We start from the raw sequence: 19,987 nt of genomic DNA, 5'->3' as shown, positions 1-19,987 counted from the left end.
GTGAATTGTTTGGGGTTTCCTTTCCGGGATGTTTTGCTCAGATGCGTGGTTGGATGAGATGATCTCGGTGGTGATTTCCCCATCTCAATGATCCTAGGAGTCTGCCACGCTGGATGCAGGGATGGCAGAACCCCCATCCCTACAGCAAGAGGACAGTGCAGGGCTGACCGGGATTTCCCTCATCCTTTTCCCTTCCCTTTCCATCCCAAACACAGCCTCAGCCCCACTTCTGCTCACACCCATGCCCATCCCCATCCCCACTGAGCAGCTGACAGACATCCTTACGCTGGGGAGAAGAGTGACATTTTTTATCCTTTTTGTCCTATTTTGTCCTATTTTTTTGCAGGGTTGCCAGGACCCCTCCCTCAGACATCGCCGTCCTTCGGTGCTGCAGCTGCTGGGGGAGATGGGAGCTTGTTGCTAATTTACTCTGAAAGCCGCTTTGATCCCAGTGCAGCACAAGAGAGAAGGATTTCGGCAGCCCCCTGCTCTCCCTCGCTGCTTTAAATTTGATTATGGGAAACAGTCTTAATTAGTATCGACAGCCATTCAGGGAAATAATTAAAGGAAAACCCGTGCTTTCTGTATCCCTCTAACCTGCACATTGCTCACGCAGACCCTGGTTGCATTTTGGGGGCCACGGCGGGGGCGCAGCTCTTCTCTTGCTGTCACCACAGCAGTGCTGGGTCTCCATAGCCACGAGGCAGCGCCGTGTCCGTGCTCTGCAAATGGAGCGCTGCAATCGATCGCGCTCAGCAGCGCCGGCTGCACGCAGCGCAGACACCCACAGCCAGCAGCACCCGCTGCCCCGTGGCACTGCAGCTGGAAATATAGGAACTGGACCCAAAGGGTTAACCTTGGGTGCAGCCCGGCCCCGGGGATCGATAGGTGGTTCTGTTATATGTGGTTATTTTTGGTGGCAATGTAACCTCGCAGGGAGCACGGCCTCCATTGCTGCCCATCCCACGTTGCACCCACCCAGCACCCCAGATGTCCCAGCACCCCAATATCGGAGCACCCGTACCCCGAGGGAGCCCCCAGCCCATGCACACAGGGATTGATTGACCAGCAGAGTTGGAGCGAGCAGAACCAGAGGTGGCAGTGGGGATTGTCACTCACCCAATGGCAGCTGGGCCCAGAGGTGGGGTGACAACATCCCGGCCCCCGCAAACCCCCCAGCATCACTGACAGAGCTTCCATTGCATGGAGCTCGGTGTCTTGTTCCCACTGCACAGTGCATTGCTTTGTTCCCCCATGTGCCCACTGTGTGGAGTTTTCTCCCTATTGCATTAAGGTTTTCCCCACTGTGTGGTGCGTTGGCACTTTGTTCCCATGGAGTGGAACTTTGTCCCTGTTGCATTGGGGTCTCGTCCCCGCCGTGCAGTGCACTGATGCTTTGTCCCTATTATGTGAAGCTTTGTCTTCATGCACGGAGCTTTCTCCCCCTTGCAAGGAGCTTTGCCCCTATTGCATTCATGTTTTGTCCTCTGTGTGATGCACTGGTGCTTCGTCCCCATTGAGAGGAGCTTTGTCCCCACTGCATAGAAATTGATCCCTAATGCTTTGCATTCGTGCTTTGCCCCCACTGCATGGTGCTTTGTCTCCATTGCACGGAGCTCTGTCCCCATTGCACAGATGCCACCCCCAAGAATTCATCCTGGGGACAGCAGTACCCAAGGTCAACGTGCTGCTGGGGGGCACACAGAGCAGCAGCCCCACATCCTTGCAGAGCAGCTGGGATCTGGGGCTTTTCGGGTGCTGGTCGCTATGGAAACCCTTCTGCAAGCGCCGGTCCTTGCGAGCGCTGTCTGTGCTGCTGTAGGAGCGATGCTGCGAGGTGACACGAGGGGATGGGGCTCTGCAGGTCCCCATGCATGGGGGGGGCATGGGGTGCACCCTTGGCGGTCTTTTAGGGGAAGAAAGGCAACAGTGGTTTGGTACTGCCCTTTGGGTGGCCAGGAGCAGCTCCAGGAGGGCCCCAGTGGGGTTTCCCTGCAGTTCCCCATCGCTGTGGGCTTTGGGGTTTCACAGCTGTCTCCAGGTCTCTTCCCTCTCCCCCTTTCACACCAGTGACCCCCCCACCCACCCTATGGTCCATTTCAGCCCATTCACAGACCTGCAGCGGTGACCAACAGCTCCTCCTATCCAGAGATTTGGCCATACCCAACCCACAGGGTCCAAGAGGCTGATGGCAAACACCACTTTCTGGCCATGCAGTGCCCCAGAGAACCCTACAGGGCTGCCCCATAGCCCCAACAGGCCGGAGGTGCTCTGTAGGACCGCTGAGCAAAGCCCCGTTGGCAAACCCCAGGCTGGAGGAAAACCCTTTGCCCCTTTGTGGATGAGGCACAGCCCCGGTCCCACAGCCGCCCTGGTTCCATGTCCCCTGCACATCCCAAAGCTCTCCAAAAATCCCGCCGAGTGACGCCCTGTAAGGTAAAAGGACGGCGAGGAAGCACAATAAATAACAACAATAACACTAACAAACCTTCCCCTCTCTGCCCCTTACATAACCGGCATTGCCTTAATCCTACAGGTGCTTTGCAGAACTAAAAAGGATTTGTTCCTCCCACAAATCCCCGTTGCATTTTTTGGTGAGTCATCCTGATCCGCCTGCCAGGGAGGCCCCCTCCGTAATGTGACCCTGCAGTAAATCGCTTAAAGCTCCCCCGGCTCCGGTCCCCCTGCAGCGAGAGGAGGATTATGGCCGTGTCCTGACCCCCTTGGCAGGGATGGCGATGGCCCTATAAATATGTCAGCGGGACAGCGAGGCAAGCTCCGACCCACAGACCTTGACACCTTGACCTGGGGCTGATACTGCTGCATGGCAAAGCCTGGGGCTGGGTGCGCTCCTGGGGGGCTGCTGGTCCCCAGCCCCCTCCCCTAAGCAGTGGGAAAATGAGTTTTAGGGTCACATGGGAAGCGTGGAGGTGCTGTCCCTTGGGGTGATGCTGGAGGAGGAAATGGGGTACAGGATGCAGGGTGTCATGTGAAATATAGGGTGGGATATGGAATGGGGGTGTGTGGAGGAGGCAGGGAGCCTTATATGATGGGAGTGCAGGGTGGGATGGAATGCTTTGGGGTTTGGGATGCTGTGCAGGGTGTGGGGTGCCACGAGAGCTGCAGGGTGGGATGTGGAATGTGGGGCTGCTGTGGAATGCAGGGTACTGTGCACAATGCCATGAGGGATGCAGGATGAGATATGGAATCACAGGATCACAGAACTGGGGAATATGGGGTGCCTGCAGGAGTGGGGGCTGTGCATTCGGCAGGGTACCCTGTGTGGCATGTGGGATATATGGTGCTCTGTGGGATTTGGGGTACCCTGCAGGATGTGAGGTGCATTTGGGATGCAGGGTGCAGCGTGGGATACGGGGTGCCATGTGGGAGATGAGGCTTTGTGAGATGGGAGATGGGGATGTGGGATGACCCTGCGGGATGCAATGGGATTTGGGGTATCCTGAAGGGGTGAGATGTTGTGAGGGATATGGGGGGCCGGGCAGGATGCGGGGAGTCATGTGGGGTAACCCTGCGGCGTGTGGGATGCTCTGTAGGGTACGAGGTGCCATGCGGGATGTGCCCTGTGGAACTGCGGGACACGGGGTGCCCTGGGGGACGCCGTCTGACCCGGGGGCGGCACGGCATGGCAGAGCACAGCGCGGAGCAGCGCCGGGCGGGGCCCTTTAAAGCGGGGGGAGGAGCGGGGGGCGGTGGCGGGGCCGGGCTGTGCGGCGGGCAGCCTTGGCCCCGGCGGAGCCGCACCGAGCGCCGGGCCGAGGAGGGCCGTGCCGGGCCGGGTGAGCGCATCCTCCGGTACCGGAGCGCGGCTGCGTGCGGCGGTGCTGGGGGAGGTGGGGGCGGTGCCGGTTTCCCGGGTATCCCCCCCCCCCATCGCAGCGTTGCGGAGCGCACCCCCGCGTTTCGATGCGGGGTTGGGGGGGGGGTCCCCGCTTCCAGCCCCTCCGGGTGCGCTGTGGCGGTGCGGGGCGGTGCGGGGTGGGGGGGGGGGCGCGGACACAACGCGGCTTTGCGCGCGCGCGGCCCTTTAGAGGCGAGCTTTGATTTTTTTTCTATTTTTTTTTATTTACCTACGGCTTTATTTGTTTATTTCCATTATTTGCATGAGGTTCGCACGCCTCCCGCGCGGCTCTCGGCGTTCCCCCCCCCCCCCCCGCCTTCCCCTCCCAGCTCCGGGTGCACAGCAGCTCCGCTCCCTACCCCCTTTATCCCCCCTCCCTCCCGGGGTCTCCCCCCCGGCGCTGCCGCATTCCCCGCAGCGCTGTGCGGCCTTTGGGACCGCTGCTCGGGGCTGTGGGGCTCCGCGGTGCCCCGCGGGTGAGATCCGCCGCGATGCAAAGCGCCGCTCTCGCTCCGGTGGGGCTGAGCGCGTCCAACTTTGCCCTCCAGGTCCCTTCTAGAGCCGCGTTCGGCCGTACGGATCTGTCGCTTTGAGCCATGCACCTGCGCGGGTGGAAGCGCGCTGCCCCGGGGACACGCTGAGCTGCGCCGGGAGTGGAGGTAACCGCGGGGCTGCGCTGCGCTCGGGGCTGCAGCCGGGATGGTGCACAGACGGCCCTCGTGTGCCGGCGCTGTGATGGTGCTGGGCTTTGTACGGCTCTGCTCCCTGCTCGGCACCGGGGGGTCTCGCGATGGTCGGGCTGAATGGTCACAGTGGTCGCGGCCAACCTTCGTGGTTCTCACCCAACTGCTCTCATCCCTCCTCGGAGACACGTTGGTGTCTGCACGCTGCGGGTGCTGCAGCCCTTCCTCCTCCTCTTCCTCTTCTCCAGGGTGGGCTGACAAATGCAGAATCAGAAACCCAGTGGTGGCCGCACATCTGCTGCCTTCGTGCATCTTGGGGTGCCCCGTTCTTCCTCAGTCCAAATCCCCCCCACTGCGACAGAGCTGTCATCCCACACCTGATGGTGTTATTTTTATTTTTTTTCGAGGGGGGAAAGCCCTGAGCACTCACAGCACCTGCTGTTGGGTGCACAGTCTGTGGATGTTTGGCATTCCCCAGCGCCGCGCTTCCGAGCTGGGGGCGAGCAGAGCAGCGAAGGTTCCATCTTCCCCGTGGCAGCTGCAGGGTGTCCTGGTGGTGTTCTGTGCACCTGGCAGTGGGGTATTGCTGTGGGGGGAGCATCCGCAGATAGAGCCCCCCATGCTGTACCCAGCACAGCAAAGGGGGAGTGAGATATGTGGGACCTCCGGGCATCGCCTGTTCAAGGGACGTGGAGCTCAGAGGGGTTCTATGGAGCTGTTGTGCTGCACTGAGTGCCGGGCTGTGAGCGTTGTGGTGTAGGGCAGAGCCCCGCTTCCCCGTCTGGGTGCCATCGGATGCTGTCGGCGCACGCGCCTGAGAGACAACACATACAGACCTGTGTAACTTTATCCCGTGTTCATTATGAGCCGTAATTGAAAAACAATCTTGGGGTTTTCCTTCCCATCCCCTAAGGGATGGAGATCCCAGCTGAGAGCTGGGAAAAGCTGTGCCGTGCCACGCTGTGCCCCAAACCAACTCCTCTGAGCCCTCTATGGCCCTATAGGGTGAGTGCTTAAGGCACAGCGCTCAGAGGCGCCCAGCGTGGGCTCTGTTGGAGTGGGAAGTTGAGAGGAGGAGAGATTTGTTGTGGGCCGAGGGGCGGAAGGAAGCTGAGGCTTAGCGAGGGAAACGTGAGCTCGCCGGGCTGGGATGGGGCTGTGCCACCACTCTGCTATTGTGGGGGTAAAAATAGCAGCAGGGTGGATCACAGCGTGCAGTGACACTCCTGGAGCCGGGCAGGTGAACAGCACCCGTTGGGAGAGCAGAACGGTGTCCTGCTGCACCAAAAACACCCTTATTTCCCCAAGAAGGTGCCCTAGCAGGCATTCTGTTATTGCTATTACGGCTTTCTGTCCCTCTGACCACACATAGAGCCGGACTGGGGCCCTGGCGGCGGCACAAAGGCCACCAGGAGGAGGTGGCTGGGTCTCCATCTCCCATCCCTATGGGCCGCATAGCGAACGTGAAGGCAGTGCATTGGGCACGATGCTCGCCGTGCCCCCGGCGCGGTCCCCATCCTGTTTTTAGCCTCTTTGGCAGCGCCCCGGGGCCTTGCGCTCTGCTCACCGTGCCAGCAGCGGCACCGAGGACCGCGCGGTGTCACATTGCTGCAGCGCCCGCTCGTGACCCAGGGATCTCCCGGCGCGGACACGTGGGGACGGCTGAGGTCAGCCCCTGTGCTGGGGGTGAGCAGGTGCCCGGCTTTCCTTTGAGTGGCATCGATGTTGCTGGAAGCTGAGCAGCGGGACCTCCTCCTTGCGCGCACCCTGACCCCAGCGCTCCCTGCAGGATGGCTGCGGGTCCCTGCGGTGCCGTACCCCAGGAAGGTTGCGTGCCATTCTGCTTGACTTTCCTCCCCTGGCCACGCTGTGTGGGGCGGAAAGGAAACATCTCTTTATTAGGGTTGTTTCCTTAAATAAAGCCCTTGGAGCAAGTGCTGGCCTGGCTGCTCCGCTGTCCCGTGGCCGGCACTGCGTTATTAACACCTCATTAGCTGTTAGTTCCTCCCTACTCCTCTGGTTCAGCAAATCCCAGCGGCTTTGTCCTGACTCCCACCTCACCGGAGACCTGTTGTTTTTTGTTGTTGTTGTTGTTTTTTCCGTGGTCCTTTGCACTTCTGCTGACGGCCGAAATTTCATTTCTTCTTTTGGAGGTCAGAAGCTCTCTTCACCTCTCTTCTCCTCCTCCTGCTGTGTGCCGACTCGCACGGCGCTGCACGGGGCGCATCCCTGCGGCTTATCGGCAGCGCTTGGCATGGCCTGGCTGCCAGCAGCTGGCTCACACTGCAACCTGGGCTTCCACTTGGCCGCTCCCCAGGAATCTTTTTATTTATTTATTTATTCATTCATTCATTCCCCTTCTAAAATCTTGACTTGCTTCCCCCCAAGTGACAGCAGCAGCAGGACGCGGCTCTGCCCCGGTGGCATTTGAGGTGCAGGTGGGTTAGAAGCAATGACAGCCCACGTCTTTGGCTGGGTGCCCCACGGTCCCTGAAGTCACTCTATGACCACGGGGGTTCAGGTTGGATATTAGGGACAATTTCTTCTCCCGTAGAGCAGTGATGCAGTAGCTGCACAGGGAGGTGGGGGAGTCCCCGTCCCTGGAGGTGTTTGTGAGCTGTGGAGATGTGGCACTGAGGGCTGCAGTCAGTGGGCACGGTGGGGTGGGTTGGACTTGATGTCCTTAGTGGTCTTTTCCAACCTCAGTGGTGATTCCCATATTCCTATGTTCTGTCTGTGACCCCTGGCAGACCTCCCTTGCCAAGGGCTCTGCCTTATTCCATGGGAGCACGTTACAGCACCTGGGCAGTGGGGCTAAGGGTGAATTGCCCGCAGTCTCCCAAAAGCCCCTGTGGATTTGCTGCTTGCTTTGCCTCCCAGCGCCCTGCCTGGGGATGCTGTCTGTGCCATGGAAGTTATTTTGAGAAGTGGGGCAGTGCTGTTGGCATGGAGGGGAGCGGAGGCACCGAGATGAAAGGTAAATCTGCAGAGATAATTGGGAGCTGCTTCCTGCAGGAATCAGGTAAAGGAGTGTCTGCCAGGGGGGGACGTCTCTGCGGTGTTGGAGGGTGCCCCAAGCCCCCTGCTGCTCCCAAAGAGGGGTCCTGGACCTACTATGGGCAGGGGATGATGGGGAGCTGTGCACCCCACTGCCTCCTCCAGGCCTGCAAGTCATCGCTCCTCTAGGCTTCATTTTTATAAATTGCCCTTTGAAATTCTGTCATCCCTGTGCAGATGAAAGCAAGATGCTGTGATGCCTCTGTGTGCGTGTCTCCATTGCGGCTGGGTGGCCCGGCTTTCTGTTTGGGGTTTATCATTTTTTGAAGTGCTTTGGGCTTTGTTGTTTGTTTTTTCCCCCTCTCTAATCTCTCTGGGTGTCACATCTTGGCAACCCCTCAGTTCTGGGCAGTCTCTCTCCTGCTCCATCCCTCCTGGGATCAATGGGGAGAAGCACAGCCCCCAGGGCAAAGCTGTCTTCCTGGTGATGCTGGCCATGCCCACTTGGATTGGCAGCAGGAGACCCTCTTTGTCTCCCCAAAATCCCTATTGGGCTGCTGTGTGCTCAGGGAGCTGCAGCCGTGTGCTGTAGTGCTGAAGGGCAGTAGCTGAGCCTTTAAATTCTGTGCCAGTGATGGATGGATGTGTGAGAATTGCATTTGCTGGCCTGGTAACAAACAGCTTTGCGTTTTACGCTGCTTTCCTGCTGTCTCTTGGGGAAATTCAAAAACATCCCTAACTGCAAGGCCGGGGATTTCCCTGCTGTGTGAGTGGGGCAGAGAAGCACATGGGGAACTGCGAGGCAGTGAAAAAGCCAGGCTTCACACTCCCAACTCGTGTTGACAGTTTGGGCAGAGGTTGGTGACGTTGGGTGCTTCTCCCATGGCAACGTGGGTCTGGCCTTTACCTCTGCTCAGCTCCTGCTGGCTCCAGCTCTGCTTTCTTGGTTGATTTTTCCCTTTAACCCATGGACTTGTTGATCCCCGGGGCTTTCTGTTGAGGCTGTGGGGTCTAATGATGGTAATGGGCCTGGAGGTCCCCGGGCTGCTCCGGTCACACACTCCTCGGTGGTTTTATGAGAAATCAATGGCACTTTTGAATGGGTCATAATCATAAAATAAGTACGATTTATGGCCGCTGCCAGGGCCACGTTTGGTTCCAGTGCGGCAGAGGGAGAGGAAAGAGCACAAAACCACTTTCCCACAGCGTTTCCCCCTCTGTGCTGGGGCTGCAGACCCGCACCAGCTGCGGGGGGCCGTCGCGGCCATGCTGACGCTGTGCCCTTGCCCACAGCCCGCCGCCAGGTGGAATGGGGCAGCCATGAACGGCGATGCCCTGTGCCAGGAGCCCTCCTCCCCGCTCCCCGACTGGCGTGAGTTCTGCGAGCTGCACGCCCAGGCGGCCGCCGTCGACTTCGCCCAGAAGTTCTGCCAGTTCCTGAAGGAGAACCCGCACTACGACACGCCGGGCGCCGAGGCTTCCTTCTCCCATCACTTTGCCGCCAACTTCTTGGATATCTTCAGCGTGGAGGTCAGCCGGGTGTTCGTCTCCGACTCGCCCACCAAGTACAACATCGTGCCCTTCGTGGGGCTGCAGAACTGCCACGTGCCCTACGGGCGGGAGGTGGCCCAGCGGAAGGAGGAGACGTCCACCGAGTCCTTGGACAGCATGGAGGCCCCGCTGGGTGCCGGCCGCTATCTCAGCCCGGTGCAGCAGGCGCAGGCCCGCAAAGTGTCCTCCTATGGCCAGTCCCGCAGCTCGGAGGATGTCTCCGTGCACGCCTCCGCCAAGCCCAAGTTCAAGAAGGGCTTCTCTTTGAGGAACATGAGCTTGTGCGTGGTGGATGGCATGAAGGAGATGTGGCACCGAAGGTCTTCTCCCGAGCCGGGCGCCGAGGCAGCTCCAGGCACCAGGAGGACCGAGAGGGAGCCGTGGGGCAAGGAGCCCGGTGACCCCCGGGAGAAGTGGACCCACAAGCTGCGTCTGTCCAAGGCACAGTCCTCCAAGGTGGAGCTGGTGGACATCCAGAGGGAGGGCACGCTGCGCTACATGGTGGCCGATGACACGAACTGTGTGGGGAGCTCACAGTGGCAGAAGTGCCGCCTCCTGCTGCGCAAGGCCGTGAAGGTGGAAGGGGAGAGATTCCTGCTCGAGTTCTACGTCCCTCCCAAGGTAAGGCCTGGCTGAGGTCCTTGGAAGTGTTGGGGTGAAGTTGAGGCAGCAGTTGTGCTTGGTGGGTTTGGGGAGGTGTGGTGCTGCGCGTTGCGACATGAATGCACACACAGTTGGGTCCCATCCACAGAAGCACCGGTTCTCATCCCCAGTGATCTTTGGAAAGGTGCTGAAGCCCAGCCTGCTGGCTCAGCCCAAGGCATTGGTGGTTGCAGAGAAGCTCACTGCCATGCTGGGATGCACAATGTCCTGAACACGAGGAGGTTTTGCTCTCCCCAACACTCTGCAGAGTGCTCCACGTGCCACCAGGAGGTCCTACACTTGGACTCAGCACTCCTTATTTTCAAACTGATAATTCATTTGGAACAATCATAGAATCACTGAGGTTGGAAAAGACCTCTAAGATCACCCAGTCCAACCATCCACCTCCCACCAGCACTGCCCACCTCCCTCAGTGCCACATCTCCACGGTTCTGGAACACCTCCAGGGATGGGGACTCCCCCACCTCCCTGCGCAGCTGTGCCACTGCATCACCACTCTTCAGGAGAAGATTTTCCTAATGTCCAACTGTCCTTGTGCTACCCAGCCCTCCCCTGTGCTTCGAGAGCCTCATCTGTGCTGTGTGTGCTCATCTTTGGCAGCCCTGGGGCAAATAGTAAGTGATTCCCTGGGGCCTTACTAGATGTGTTAGAATAGAAATCTCATGTTATTTAAATGCCATGGGAAGGAAAGCCTGCTGTAATCACAGCCCTCTGTCTTCAGTTTTCCTTTCCTTCTCCCCTCATCCCATCACATCCCTGCTTAACTACTGCTTTAGTGGGAAGCAATGAGCCCAGGGATCCCTGACAGTTGTTCTGAGCACCCAAAGGCTTAGAAAAAGGGGAAAATACACTTGCAGAGATGCCCCTGTGGCCATTAATAGCACTTCCCACGGGGTGCAGGAAGGCTACTCAGGAGCAGGCTGTTCCCTGCCCGCTGCTGAATGAGGAGTTTGGGTTTTGCCTTTCTCACCTTGACTGGTGGAAACGCGGATGGAAGAACGCAGCAGTGCTGGGCCCCACGTAGCACACGTGGAGGTGGTGCTGCGGATCGCAGAGGTGGAAATGAAACATCCCAGAGGGGAAAGGAACAGTTCCTGTTCTCATAGTTCAGCTTTTAGCTTTTTTCCCCTTTTAAAAAAAAAAAAAAAAAAAAAAAGAAAGGCAAAAAAGAAAAAAATAGGAACTGAACCTGTTGTTGGTAACCTGCAGCCCAGTGCTCATCACCAGCCCCGTCGGGATGCCAGTGCCGCAGCAAGGAGGCTTGGCAGACAAGCACATGAACTTCCCCATCTTCCACCAGGCCTTTTCTTCATTTAATTAAAAGAGCTCAGAGTTATCAGGCACATGAGGGAAATCAATGCTTTTTTTAATTTTTTTCTTTTATCTCCCCACCCCCTCATAACAAGCGTGTGGGCTGAGCTGCTATCTTGCCTTGCTGAGAGCTGCGTTCCCCCCCGGGACAGTTTGATTCGACTGAGCGAAGACTTTTTATTATTTATTGATTGATTTGATTTATTTGTTTGTTTGTTCTCATTCTTTTTTCTTTTCTTTCTTTTTTTTTTCAGGCTTCCAAGCCCAAGGTGAGCATCCCACTGTCAGCCATCATTGAGGTGCGGACCACCATGCCTTTGGAGATGCCTGACAAGGACAACACCTTTGTGCTGAAGGTGAGGGTAGGGGCAGCGGTGGGCATCCAGCCCCACATCCAACCCCATTGCAGGGATGCTTTGGCCCCAGGGATATTTCCTTGCCCCAGCATTACTGATGCTGCTACTGCCCTGCCTTCCCATGCTGTGCTCTCCTTTGGGGCTCCCACAGTGACACAGCATCCACCTGATGCCAAGGTATATTGGGATTGAGGTGCAGTCATAGAATCATTAAGGTTGAGAAAGACCCCTCAGATCCCCAAGTCCAACCCCAGCCCACCCCCGCTGACAGTGTCCCTCAGTGCCACATCTGCACAGTTTGTGAACACCTCCAGAGATGGTGACTCCCCCACCTCCCTGGTGTTTGCCTGGCTTTGCCATCGTGTTTTGCTTTACCCCATCACTACAAGAGTGCTGAAATGGGTATCCAGAGACAATTTGCAAGGGATGCGAGCAGAGAGACTGAATCCATCCCCAGCTAGAGACCCCAGAGAAATCATTCTCCTTACAATGCAATTAACTGAATGCTCCCTGCTGACAGGCAGCAGCCCTCTGTGGCAAATCCCAGGCTCAGGTGGCAGTGTTGGGAAGCACCATGGGGTGGGTGGCAGCAGGGATCTTCTCACTGTGCACTGCATGGCCCCAGCCGCAGAATCGTAGAATATCCCAAGTTGGAAGAGACCCATAAGAATCATCAAGTCCAGCTCTTGGCTCCACAAAGGGCCACCCAAACCACACATCTGAGAGCACTGTCCAAATGCTCTTTGAACTCCAGCAGCTCAGGGCTGTGCCCCCTGCCCTGGGGAGCCTGTTCCGTGCCCAACACCCTCTGGTGCAGAACCTTCTCCTAACCACCAGCCCGACCCTCCCCCAACACAGCTCCATGCTGTTCCCTCAGGCCCTGTTGATGTTGGTCCTCCCCACGTGCCTCAAAGTGAAGGCAGTGCAGCAGCCCGGAGTCAGCAGGAAGCATCGCTTCTCCTTGCATCGCTTCTCCTTTCTTCTTCCTCTTTCCTCAGCCCCAGCGCATCTTCTGGCTGTCTCCATGCCCAGAGGATGCCGCTGACTCACAGCAGCTCATGAGCTGCCCTAACCCTGCCGTGCTTTTTGCAGAAGCACTCTGCAGCCGTGGTTCCCCTGCTGGCGTCAGCGCCATGCCCTTGAGGTAGAGCTGCCTGGGTCTTTTTCTTTCAAAGCTGATTTCTCAGCATCAGGGCATTCATTGGAGTTCTTGCGTCATCCTCCAGCACGCTGCAGCGTGGTGTCATCTCTGAATTGATCAGGGATCCATCCTCTCCTCCTTCCTTCTGTCCTCGTCACTGCTGAATGTCAGCATGAGTGGGGCTGTGAGGGCTGTGAGCACAGAGCTCAGTATCTCCTCTGCTTTGGCCATTAACTATCAGTGTTTGCTCTTGGAATATGGCTCATCATTTCTTCTGATCATGGTTTCCAGATCCCTGTAAAATCTCAGCCCTCTTTTGCTGCTCTTCCTCTACTGCCTTGACTCCAGCACTGCTCCCACCTTCTCAGTAATTATCCCCTCCCCGTTTACCCTCTAACCTGCTCCTGCCCCATTCTGCCTGCAGGGTTAAACGATTGCCATCGATCTCTTCTGTGAGGCACCAAGCACTGAGTCAACCCCAGGGACTCATTCAGCATCATCTGCTGCCCCTTTCCCGCTGTGCTCCCTCCCGCATCTCCCTTTCATGGTGTGTTTCTGACACCCTCATGGCTCACTTTCTGCCCTGGGCCTCATTCCTGTTGCTTGTTGCTATCGCCCTTTGCAGAGGACTGGTGCCCCCCTCGGTGCTGGGGCATGGATCAGAGTGGTGGGACAGGGGCTGGGGAGCAGTCCCTGCTGCCTTCTGCACTTGGGACTGATGCAGAGCCTTCACCCATGGGTGGGAAAGCCCCTGCCTCATGCAGAGGGACCACACTGGACCCCATGATGCTCAGTCACCCAGCAATTAGCAGACGGTGCATTCTTGCCGCACATCAGACACCGAGCACACGCATTTTTTCCATTGCACAAGCAGTGCTTGCAAAATACCCGAGCCCTGCACATGCTCTGCTTGCTTTCATGCTGTGCATGAAGGAGCACTGTGCTCTCCCAAGCTGCAAACCGTTGGTTAAACAAAACGGGGCTCTGCTGCTCCCCTGCAGCTGGCACATGGCAGGGGACCGGGTGCTGCTCGCCCCGGGCACTGCTCCCTGTTTATTTTCAGGACAGTGATTCAGTTGTATGCCATTAATTTAATTAGCAAGAAGGCTCTTGGCTGGCAATGCGATACCCTCCCAGAGCCAGGGCTCCTCCCAGCTCAGGGTCATGCAGGGGGTCTGGGAAGGATGGGGCAGCAGCATCTATCTCCTGGTGCCCACTGCTCCCCTCTTGCCATATGGTGTTTGCACCCTTCCCAGCCTCAGAGCAGCCCAGATCCTTTGGGTTCACAGCCTTTGAGCATCTCCGGGTCACCCCTTGCCATCCCTTTGCTGGGATGGAGACATCTCAGTGTCCTCCAAGCAAGGAGTTATTAGTGGCAGTACGGAGATGTGGAGGTGGCTGCTGTCCCACTGTGTTATGGGGTTGGCTTTGCCTGGTGGGGGGTGCAGGACTCTAAACATGACCTGACACTGTTGTGACTCACCTCCAGGTGGAGAACGGTGCCGAGTACATCCTGGAGACCATTGACTCCCTGCAGAAACACTCGTGGGTGGCAGATATCCAGGACTGCATTGACCCTGGGTAAGGCTCATGGGCACGGCTGGGCTCCCCCTGCACACTGCACCCCCTTCTCCCCACTCGGTCAGGACATGACCTGGGCACGATTCAGACATGATGTTCTTGTTGAAAGGAAAATCGTCTTGTTCCAGCAAGCGAAAAGTTCCCCTGTACAGCCCAGAGAGAGTGGTGGGCTGGCTGCTGGTACTGGTAGGCAGCCCTCACAGACCACTGGCTTGGAACAGACCCCAGCTGATGCAATTTCTGCTGCCCGGCTTATTGCAGAAAGTCCCTGATTCACTGGGGCAAAAATCTGGAGGCAGAGTCAGCAACTGCTGTGTGTCAGAGGTGCACCCTACAGAGCGTGCACTCAGTATCAGCCGTACCTCCCATCCTTTTATTTCCAGCCCAGTATCCGTGCCATAATGAAGGCTCTGCAGGCACACTCCCCCAGGGAGCTCCAGCACTGCCCTTCTTGCCATGGCTTCCAAAGGGAGCTTTTAGGAGTGAGAGCCCTGAACAAAGCTGGGATGGGAGCTTGGGGAGCTCCCTTCTGCCTCCTGTGCCCCCCTCCCCACATCAGCTTGTCCCCAAAGCTGCCTTTTGCTGGGGAAATTCAGCTGTGTGCTTCTTTAAATATATACAACCCCGTGCTGGCCTCCAGACACAGCCATAAAGCAAATAATAATGAACTCCACAGCAAATAATAATGAGCCGCTTCATACGCTGCCACGCGCGCTCTGTGCCAAGAATGAATTTTCATTCAGCTCCTGCACGCAGCGCTCAGTCCTCCTGCCAAGGAACCGAGCTGAAACCTCTGCGTAAGCACCCAGCAATGGGATTTCTGCAGAGCTCTGTCGGTTTTGGTTTCCTTCTACTCTTATTTATTTATTTTTTCTTTTTCTTTTTTTTTTTTTAAAGTGGCTGCAGCTGAATGACTCCCAGTGGCTGATTCACTTACTGGCCACTAAATAATTCAGCAGCTCCCCCGTGAGCCCTTACGCTAACGCAGCCGCTTCCTGGCTGCTGGCACACACGTGGCTGCTGTTAAGCAAAAGAGCACCCGAATGCCACGGGTGGATAAAAATAGGCTGTGAGCAAGCTGGGAGCTTGCTCAACAATGGTGCTCAAGTGCACGGGGCAGCTTGGGTGTGTGGTGCATTAGCTTCTCACCATGCCCCATCCCATGGCACTGAGTGCTGCGGGTTCTTTTGTGCTCTGGGAGGAAGGGCTGAGGCTGAGAAGCTGGGATTTGGTTGGGATGGTGGGGCTGGAGCAAAAGGAGTCTCTCCAGGGGGTGATGCCACGTGTGTAGTGTGTGACCCTCTGCTCTGTGCTCTCCCACCAGGGATAGCGGGGATGACATCGAGTTGGCATCCTGTGCTCAGGGAGCCTGCCTGCCGGGCCGGGCGTCCTCCTGCAGCTGCGAGTTCCTGGCTGATGGTGAGAAATCCCACGGGGGTCGGGAGGTGTCTGCTGCTGCCACCTCTGCTGTGTGTGGGGCAGCTCCTGTCAGGCAGCGTGGACTGGGAGCTTGGGTCCTCGTGCTAGCCCCCATCATGGAGACATGCCTGCTCTTGCTTGAGAGCATCAATGTTTCCTTCCAGATGCGCACAGGCTGCCAGATAGATGTGCCCTGCCCGGTGCTCACAGTGCCACCACCACTGCTATGCCCACACCCCATGGCCGGGGCAGGGACTCCGTGGGGGAGCTGCTGGCCCACGTCCCACTGGAGAGCTTCTTGCAGACACTGGAGTCTGCACCCACAGCCAGCACGCACCTTGCAGGTAGGTTTGCTTGGGGGAATGTGGCACATGGCCACATTGCCTCGTCCTTGGGGCTGGGAGAGGGCAATGCCTACGTGCTCCCTAAAACCCAGTGGTGCTTGCGGCCAGGAGAGGACAGCGAAGTGGACACAGAGATCAACCTCTCTGACTTCCCCTGGTTCCATGGGACGCTGTCACGGATCAAGGCGGCTCAGCTGGTGCTGTTCGGCGGTGCCCGGAGCCACGGCCTGTTCGTCATCCGGCAGAGTGAGACACGGCCAGGGGAGTACGTGCTGACCTTCAACTTCCAGGGGAAAGCCAAGGTGGGTGACTTCCTGAGCCAACCTCGGGCAGCTGCGAGGCTGAGAGAGGTTGCGGCCTTCCACCTGCAGCTCACCTCCTGTCCTGTCCTCACAGCACCTCCGGCTGTCGCTGAACGAGAGCGGGCAGTGCCACGTGCAGCACCTCTGGTTCCAGAGCATCTTCGACATGCTGCGGCACTTCCACACACACCCCATCCCGCTGGAGTCAGGTGGCGCTGCAGACATCACGCTTCGGAGCTATGTGGTGGCCCAGAGCCTGCAGCCTGGTGGGTGCTGGGGCTGTGTTGGGTTTGGGGCTGGTGGGGAGGATTGGGGCTGGGATCGTAGAACCACAGAATCGTAGAACCATTCAGGTTGGAAAAGAGCTCTCAGATCCCCACGTCCAACACCAGCCCACCCCACCATGTCCTCAGTGCCACATCTCCATGGTTGTGGAACACCTCCAGGGATGGGGACTGCCCCACCTCCCTGGGCAGCTGTGCCACTGCATCATCACTCTTTCTGAGAAAAAACACCACCCAAAAATGAATGAGTCTCCTTAGGATCCTTGGCTCAGATAGGAGAGGGTTAGAGGTCTGCACAGCTCACTGGGGCATGGAGATGGTAGGCAGGGAAGGTTGGGGTGCACAGGGTGAAGGATGGGGAGAACGGGCTTGGGAAGGCACCATCCCCCAGGCACCCTTAGAGGGGCTGAGCTCCCCATTCCATTAGCATCTGGACGGTGCTCTCAGACGTATGGTCTCATTTCTGAGTGGTGCCGTGGGTTCCTTCCAACTTGAGATATTCCATGATTCCCTTGCAGACACTGGCCCTCCGCCAGCCCTCGTGCCACAGCCGCCGCTCTGCCGCACCGACCCACCACCCCCACACTACTTCTGCAGCACGGCGCCCGCCGCCCCGCCAGTCCCACCACCCACTGAGGGGGTGGCTGTGCCCCCCGCCGTCCCCACGCCCTACCACCGCCTGGAGGGAGCCCTGGGCCCCCGCAGCCGCAGCGACAGCGCTGAGCGCCGGCCGGAGCCTGCTGCCACCGGCACTGAGGACTATCACGATGCTGACGGTGCCCGCAGTCGGACCCGGGCAGTGGAGAACCAATACTCCTTCTACTGAGCCCCTTAGGGGCAGGATGATGGGGGGACACGGGGCAACCGTGCCCATTGCTGCTGCACCAGCCTCACTGCCACCACCAGCACCGGGGCTAGGACATCCTCCTTGCTCCTGTGTGATGGCCCAGCTGGACCTGGCAGCACTGAGTGGGTGCGAGGTTGGAAGCATCAGTGCTGTTTTGAAGCTTGCGGCACCTTCCCTTTCCCTCCTGACCAAGTGTTCTCCCAGCACTGAGGTTTGGGCATTTTGGGATGGGGATGGAAGTGTCCCTGCAGAGCTGTCCTCGTAGGCACAGGTCTGTATGCCTATAGGCATTGTGCCCCATGCTCAACACAGCTCCATCCTTGTGCGTCTCTGGGGCACAAGTTTCCCATGCTCTGCCAGGAGAAGGCTTTTTGTCCAAAGCTTGCTGCATCTCATTGGAGGAAGGTCTTTCCCTGCTTTCCTGCCCTTTCTCTTCCTTTGTCCTTTTTCTCCTTGTAGAGACTCCCTGAACGCCTCCTTTCTTCCTCTCCTTTGCTTCTGAAACCTTGAATTGCCTACAAGGGTATCAGCAATCTTCTCCCTCCTTTCCACAGCACTCATTGCCATCATTGAAGGCAAACTTTGGAAAACACAACACCAGCCCCACTCACATCAGCCCTTACTTGGGGTATCTCCAGGGGGTCAGACAGAGGCCAGGTGCAGGGCTGGAAGCAAAATTGCCACCACAGCACACCCCAGGAGTGCAAACACTACAGACCTTCAGTAGATGCTATTGAAGATTTTTATTTTATTTTTTTTCTTATAGAAATTGAAAAACCCAGAGAGAATGAAAGGAGTGTGGCTCCTGGTGGAACTGTGTGGCTGTGCAGGTGGAACACAGGGACTGGGTTGGGCTGACAGCATTGGGATTTCCCTTGCTCAAGTGCCACCCTGCCCTCACCAGTGCCACGTGGCAGCACCGCTGCCTGCAGGGACCATGTGCTGTCTCTGCCTTTTAGCAGCATGGTGGCTTTTGAGCAGACCCCTGCAGCAGATCTCCAGCATGAAAAGGAGCTCCCTCCTGCACTGCAGAGACCTGAGAGAGAGCACAGATGCTGGGGCCAGGCTGCTTGCTGGGATTGTGTTCTTCATGTAGGGTAAGAGTCAAGCCACAGCCAAGCTCGAACCCCAGTGAATTGCCTGAAGAGTTATTCTGGTGTCTGGTTTTGGTTTGGATCAGATTTTTTTTGTTAGGTGCCTTCTTTCCTGAGCTAGCAAAGTGTGTCCCAACTCTGGAGTCGCTTCTCATCCTTCCTGCGGGCAGGGATGATCTTCTACATCAAGAAGACAGGCTACAAGCCTATCTTTGAGGCTTGTAGCTTCCTCCAGAGCTGAGAGCTGCCTTCTGGGCTGCTGAGGGCTGGGAGCTCCCACTGTTGCAAACACAAGCCCTCAATCCCTGCCCTGCCAGTGGCCACCTCCCTATGCGAAGGCTGGGGCGGTGGGAGTGGATATTTCTCCTTGCTCACGTAGGGAGAAGCTGGATGCTCTGTGTCGCTGGATTTAACACAAACTCCCTTTACATACACAGTGATTGAGTGGGGACCTCCAGATGTGGCACAGATGTCACTGCTCTTGTTCTCCCCACAGTCCCCAGGTGGCGGTGGATGGGAGCACTGCCTTGGAGAACTTCACGTGTTGGCTGATTTGTCATCATCTGCGTCACGGGATAGGAGAGGGGTGGGGGGAGCAGCGATCTGCAAACAAACATGTTCATTTGTAAATAGGGAAGAGTCTGGAAGAGTTTACTGTTCTGTAGAATAAATTAATTTTATTTAAAAAAAAGGAAAAAAAGGGGACTTGTTAAACAAATGGAGAACTCAAGTTCCAGTTTTAAAATAAAACCACTTGCAAAAAGGACAGCACAAGAACATGAGCATGGAGCTTTGCTGTGTAGAAAGAGAGAGGATGCTGTCATGCAGCATGCATACAGACCTCGCTGCTGGCCTGAGGCAGCTATGGTGAGGCACAGGCTGACCAGCAGAGTGGGTCTGGCACACTGAGCAGGGAGGAGGGGGCATTTTTTATCACGGTTGAGCAGAGGGAGGTTGAGGACACGTCCAGCCTTTGCAGGGCTGGGTTTCCTCTGCTCTCAGTCTGTCATTTTCATTGTCTGGTGTGTTGCCGGTGTAAGTTGAAACGCCTTCAACCCTGGAGCGGAGCAGATAAAAGTGAATTAACAGCCCTGGGGAGCATCTCCTAGCAGCAGTGTTCCCCATACATGTTTTCCAACCCCCATCCCCAAGGGAGGCAGGCAGTGCCTCGTGCTCTGCTGCCGTACATCTTCCTAGCGTGCTCTTTTCTGCTGAGGATCCCCAGGGAAAACCGGTACGTGGTTCCAGACTGCACTGTCACAGCTCGGCAGCATGGCAGACACAGCTTCCAGACACAGCTCACACATGGCTTTTGGGGGTGGGGAGAGCTGCTCAGCTCTGTAATCAGGCCACGGTTGCATCACGATCCATTCACAAAAACATTCCCTCCCCAAAAATCTCTGGAGCCTGTTAACCAGCCCTGGATGCCCATCCATCAGGGCCTGGCCAGCTGGGGAGCTGACAGCCCTTCATTGCTGCGAGGGCTGTGTCTGCAGGACAGCTGCTCCTCCTGCCTCCCCATAAGCCATTCACACCTCGGCTATTAGCGAATTGC

The 19,987-nt window shown here is 57.3% G+C and overlaps 1 protein-coding gene across 3 annotated transcripts; it reads left to right on the top strand.

The window, feature by feature from the left end:
* The first annotated feature begins 3,700 nt into the window (after positions 1 to 3,700).
* SH2B2 (SH2B adaptor protein 2) lies at positions 3,701 to 19,644 on the top strand. 3 transcript variants are annotated; one of them, XM_048966950.1, is made up of 10 exons: positions 3,701 to 3,797; positions 4,408 to 4,518; positions 8,833 to 9,711; positions 11,319 to 11,420; positions 14,051 to 14,142; positions 15,467 to 15,561; positions 15,726 to 15,905; positions 16,014 to 16,207; positions 16,302 to 16,473; positions 17,010 to 19,644. In XM_048966950.1, the coding sequence occupies exons 3-10, from the start codon at positions 8,860 to 8,862 to the stop codon at positions 17,315 to 17,317; spliced, it is 1,995 nt and encodes a 664-aa protein (XP_048822907.1). In that variant the 5' UTR covers positions 3,701 to 3,797; positions 4,408 to 4,518; positions 8,833 to 8,859; the 3' UTR covers positions 17,318 to 19,644. The 3 variants fall into 3 exon arrangements, with proteins under 3 accessions (XP_048822907.1, XP_048822909.1, XP_048822908.1); XM_048966952.1 differs by having other exon boundaries at positions 3,762 to 3,813; XM_048966951.1 differs by lacking the exon at positions 3,701 to 3,797 and having other exon boundaries at positions 4,250 to 4,518.
* The last annotated feature ends 343 nt before the right edge of the window (positions 19,645 to 19,987 follow it).

Source organism: Lagopus muta, chromosome 20, assembly GCF_023343835.1.
Source record: "Lagopus muta isolate bLagMut1 chromosome 20, bLagMut1 primary, whole genome shotgun sequence".
Classification (NCBI taxonomy): Eukaryota; Metazoa; Chordata; class Aves; order Galliformes; family Phasianidae; genus Lagopus; species Lagopus muta.
Note: the sequence above shows the minus strand (reverse complement) of the source record. Positions and strands in the feature narration are given on the sequence as shown.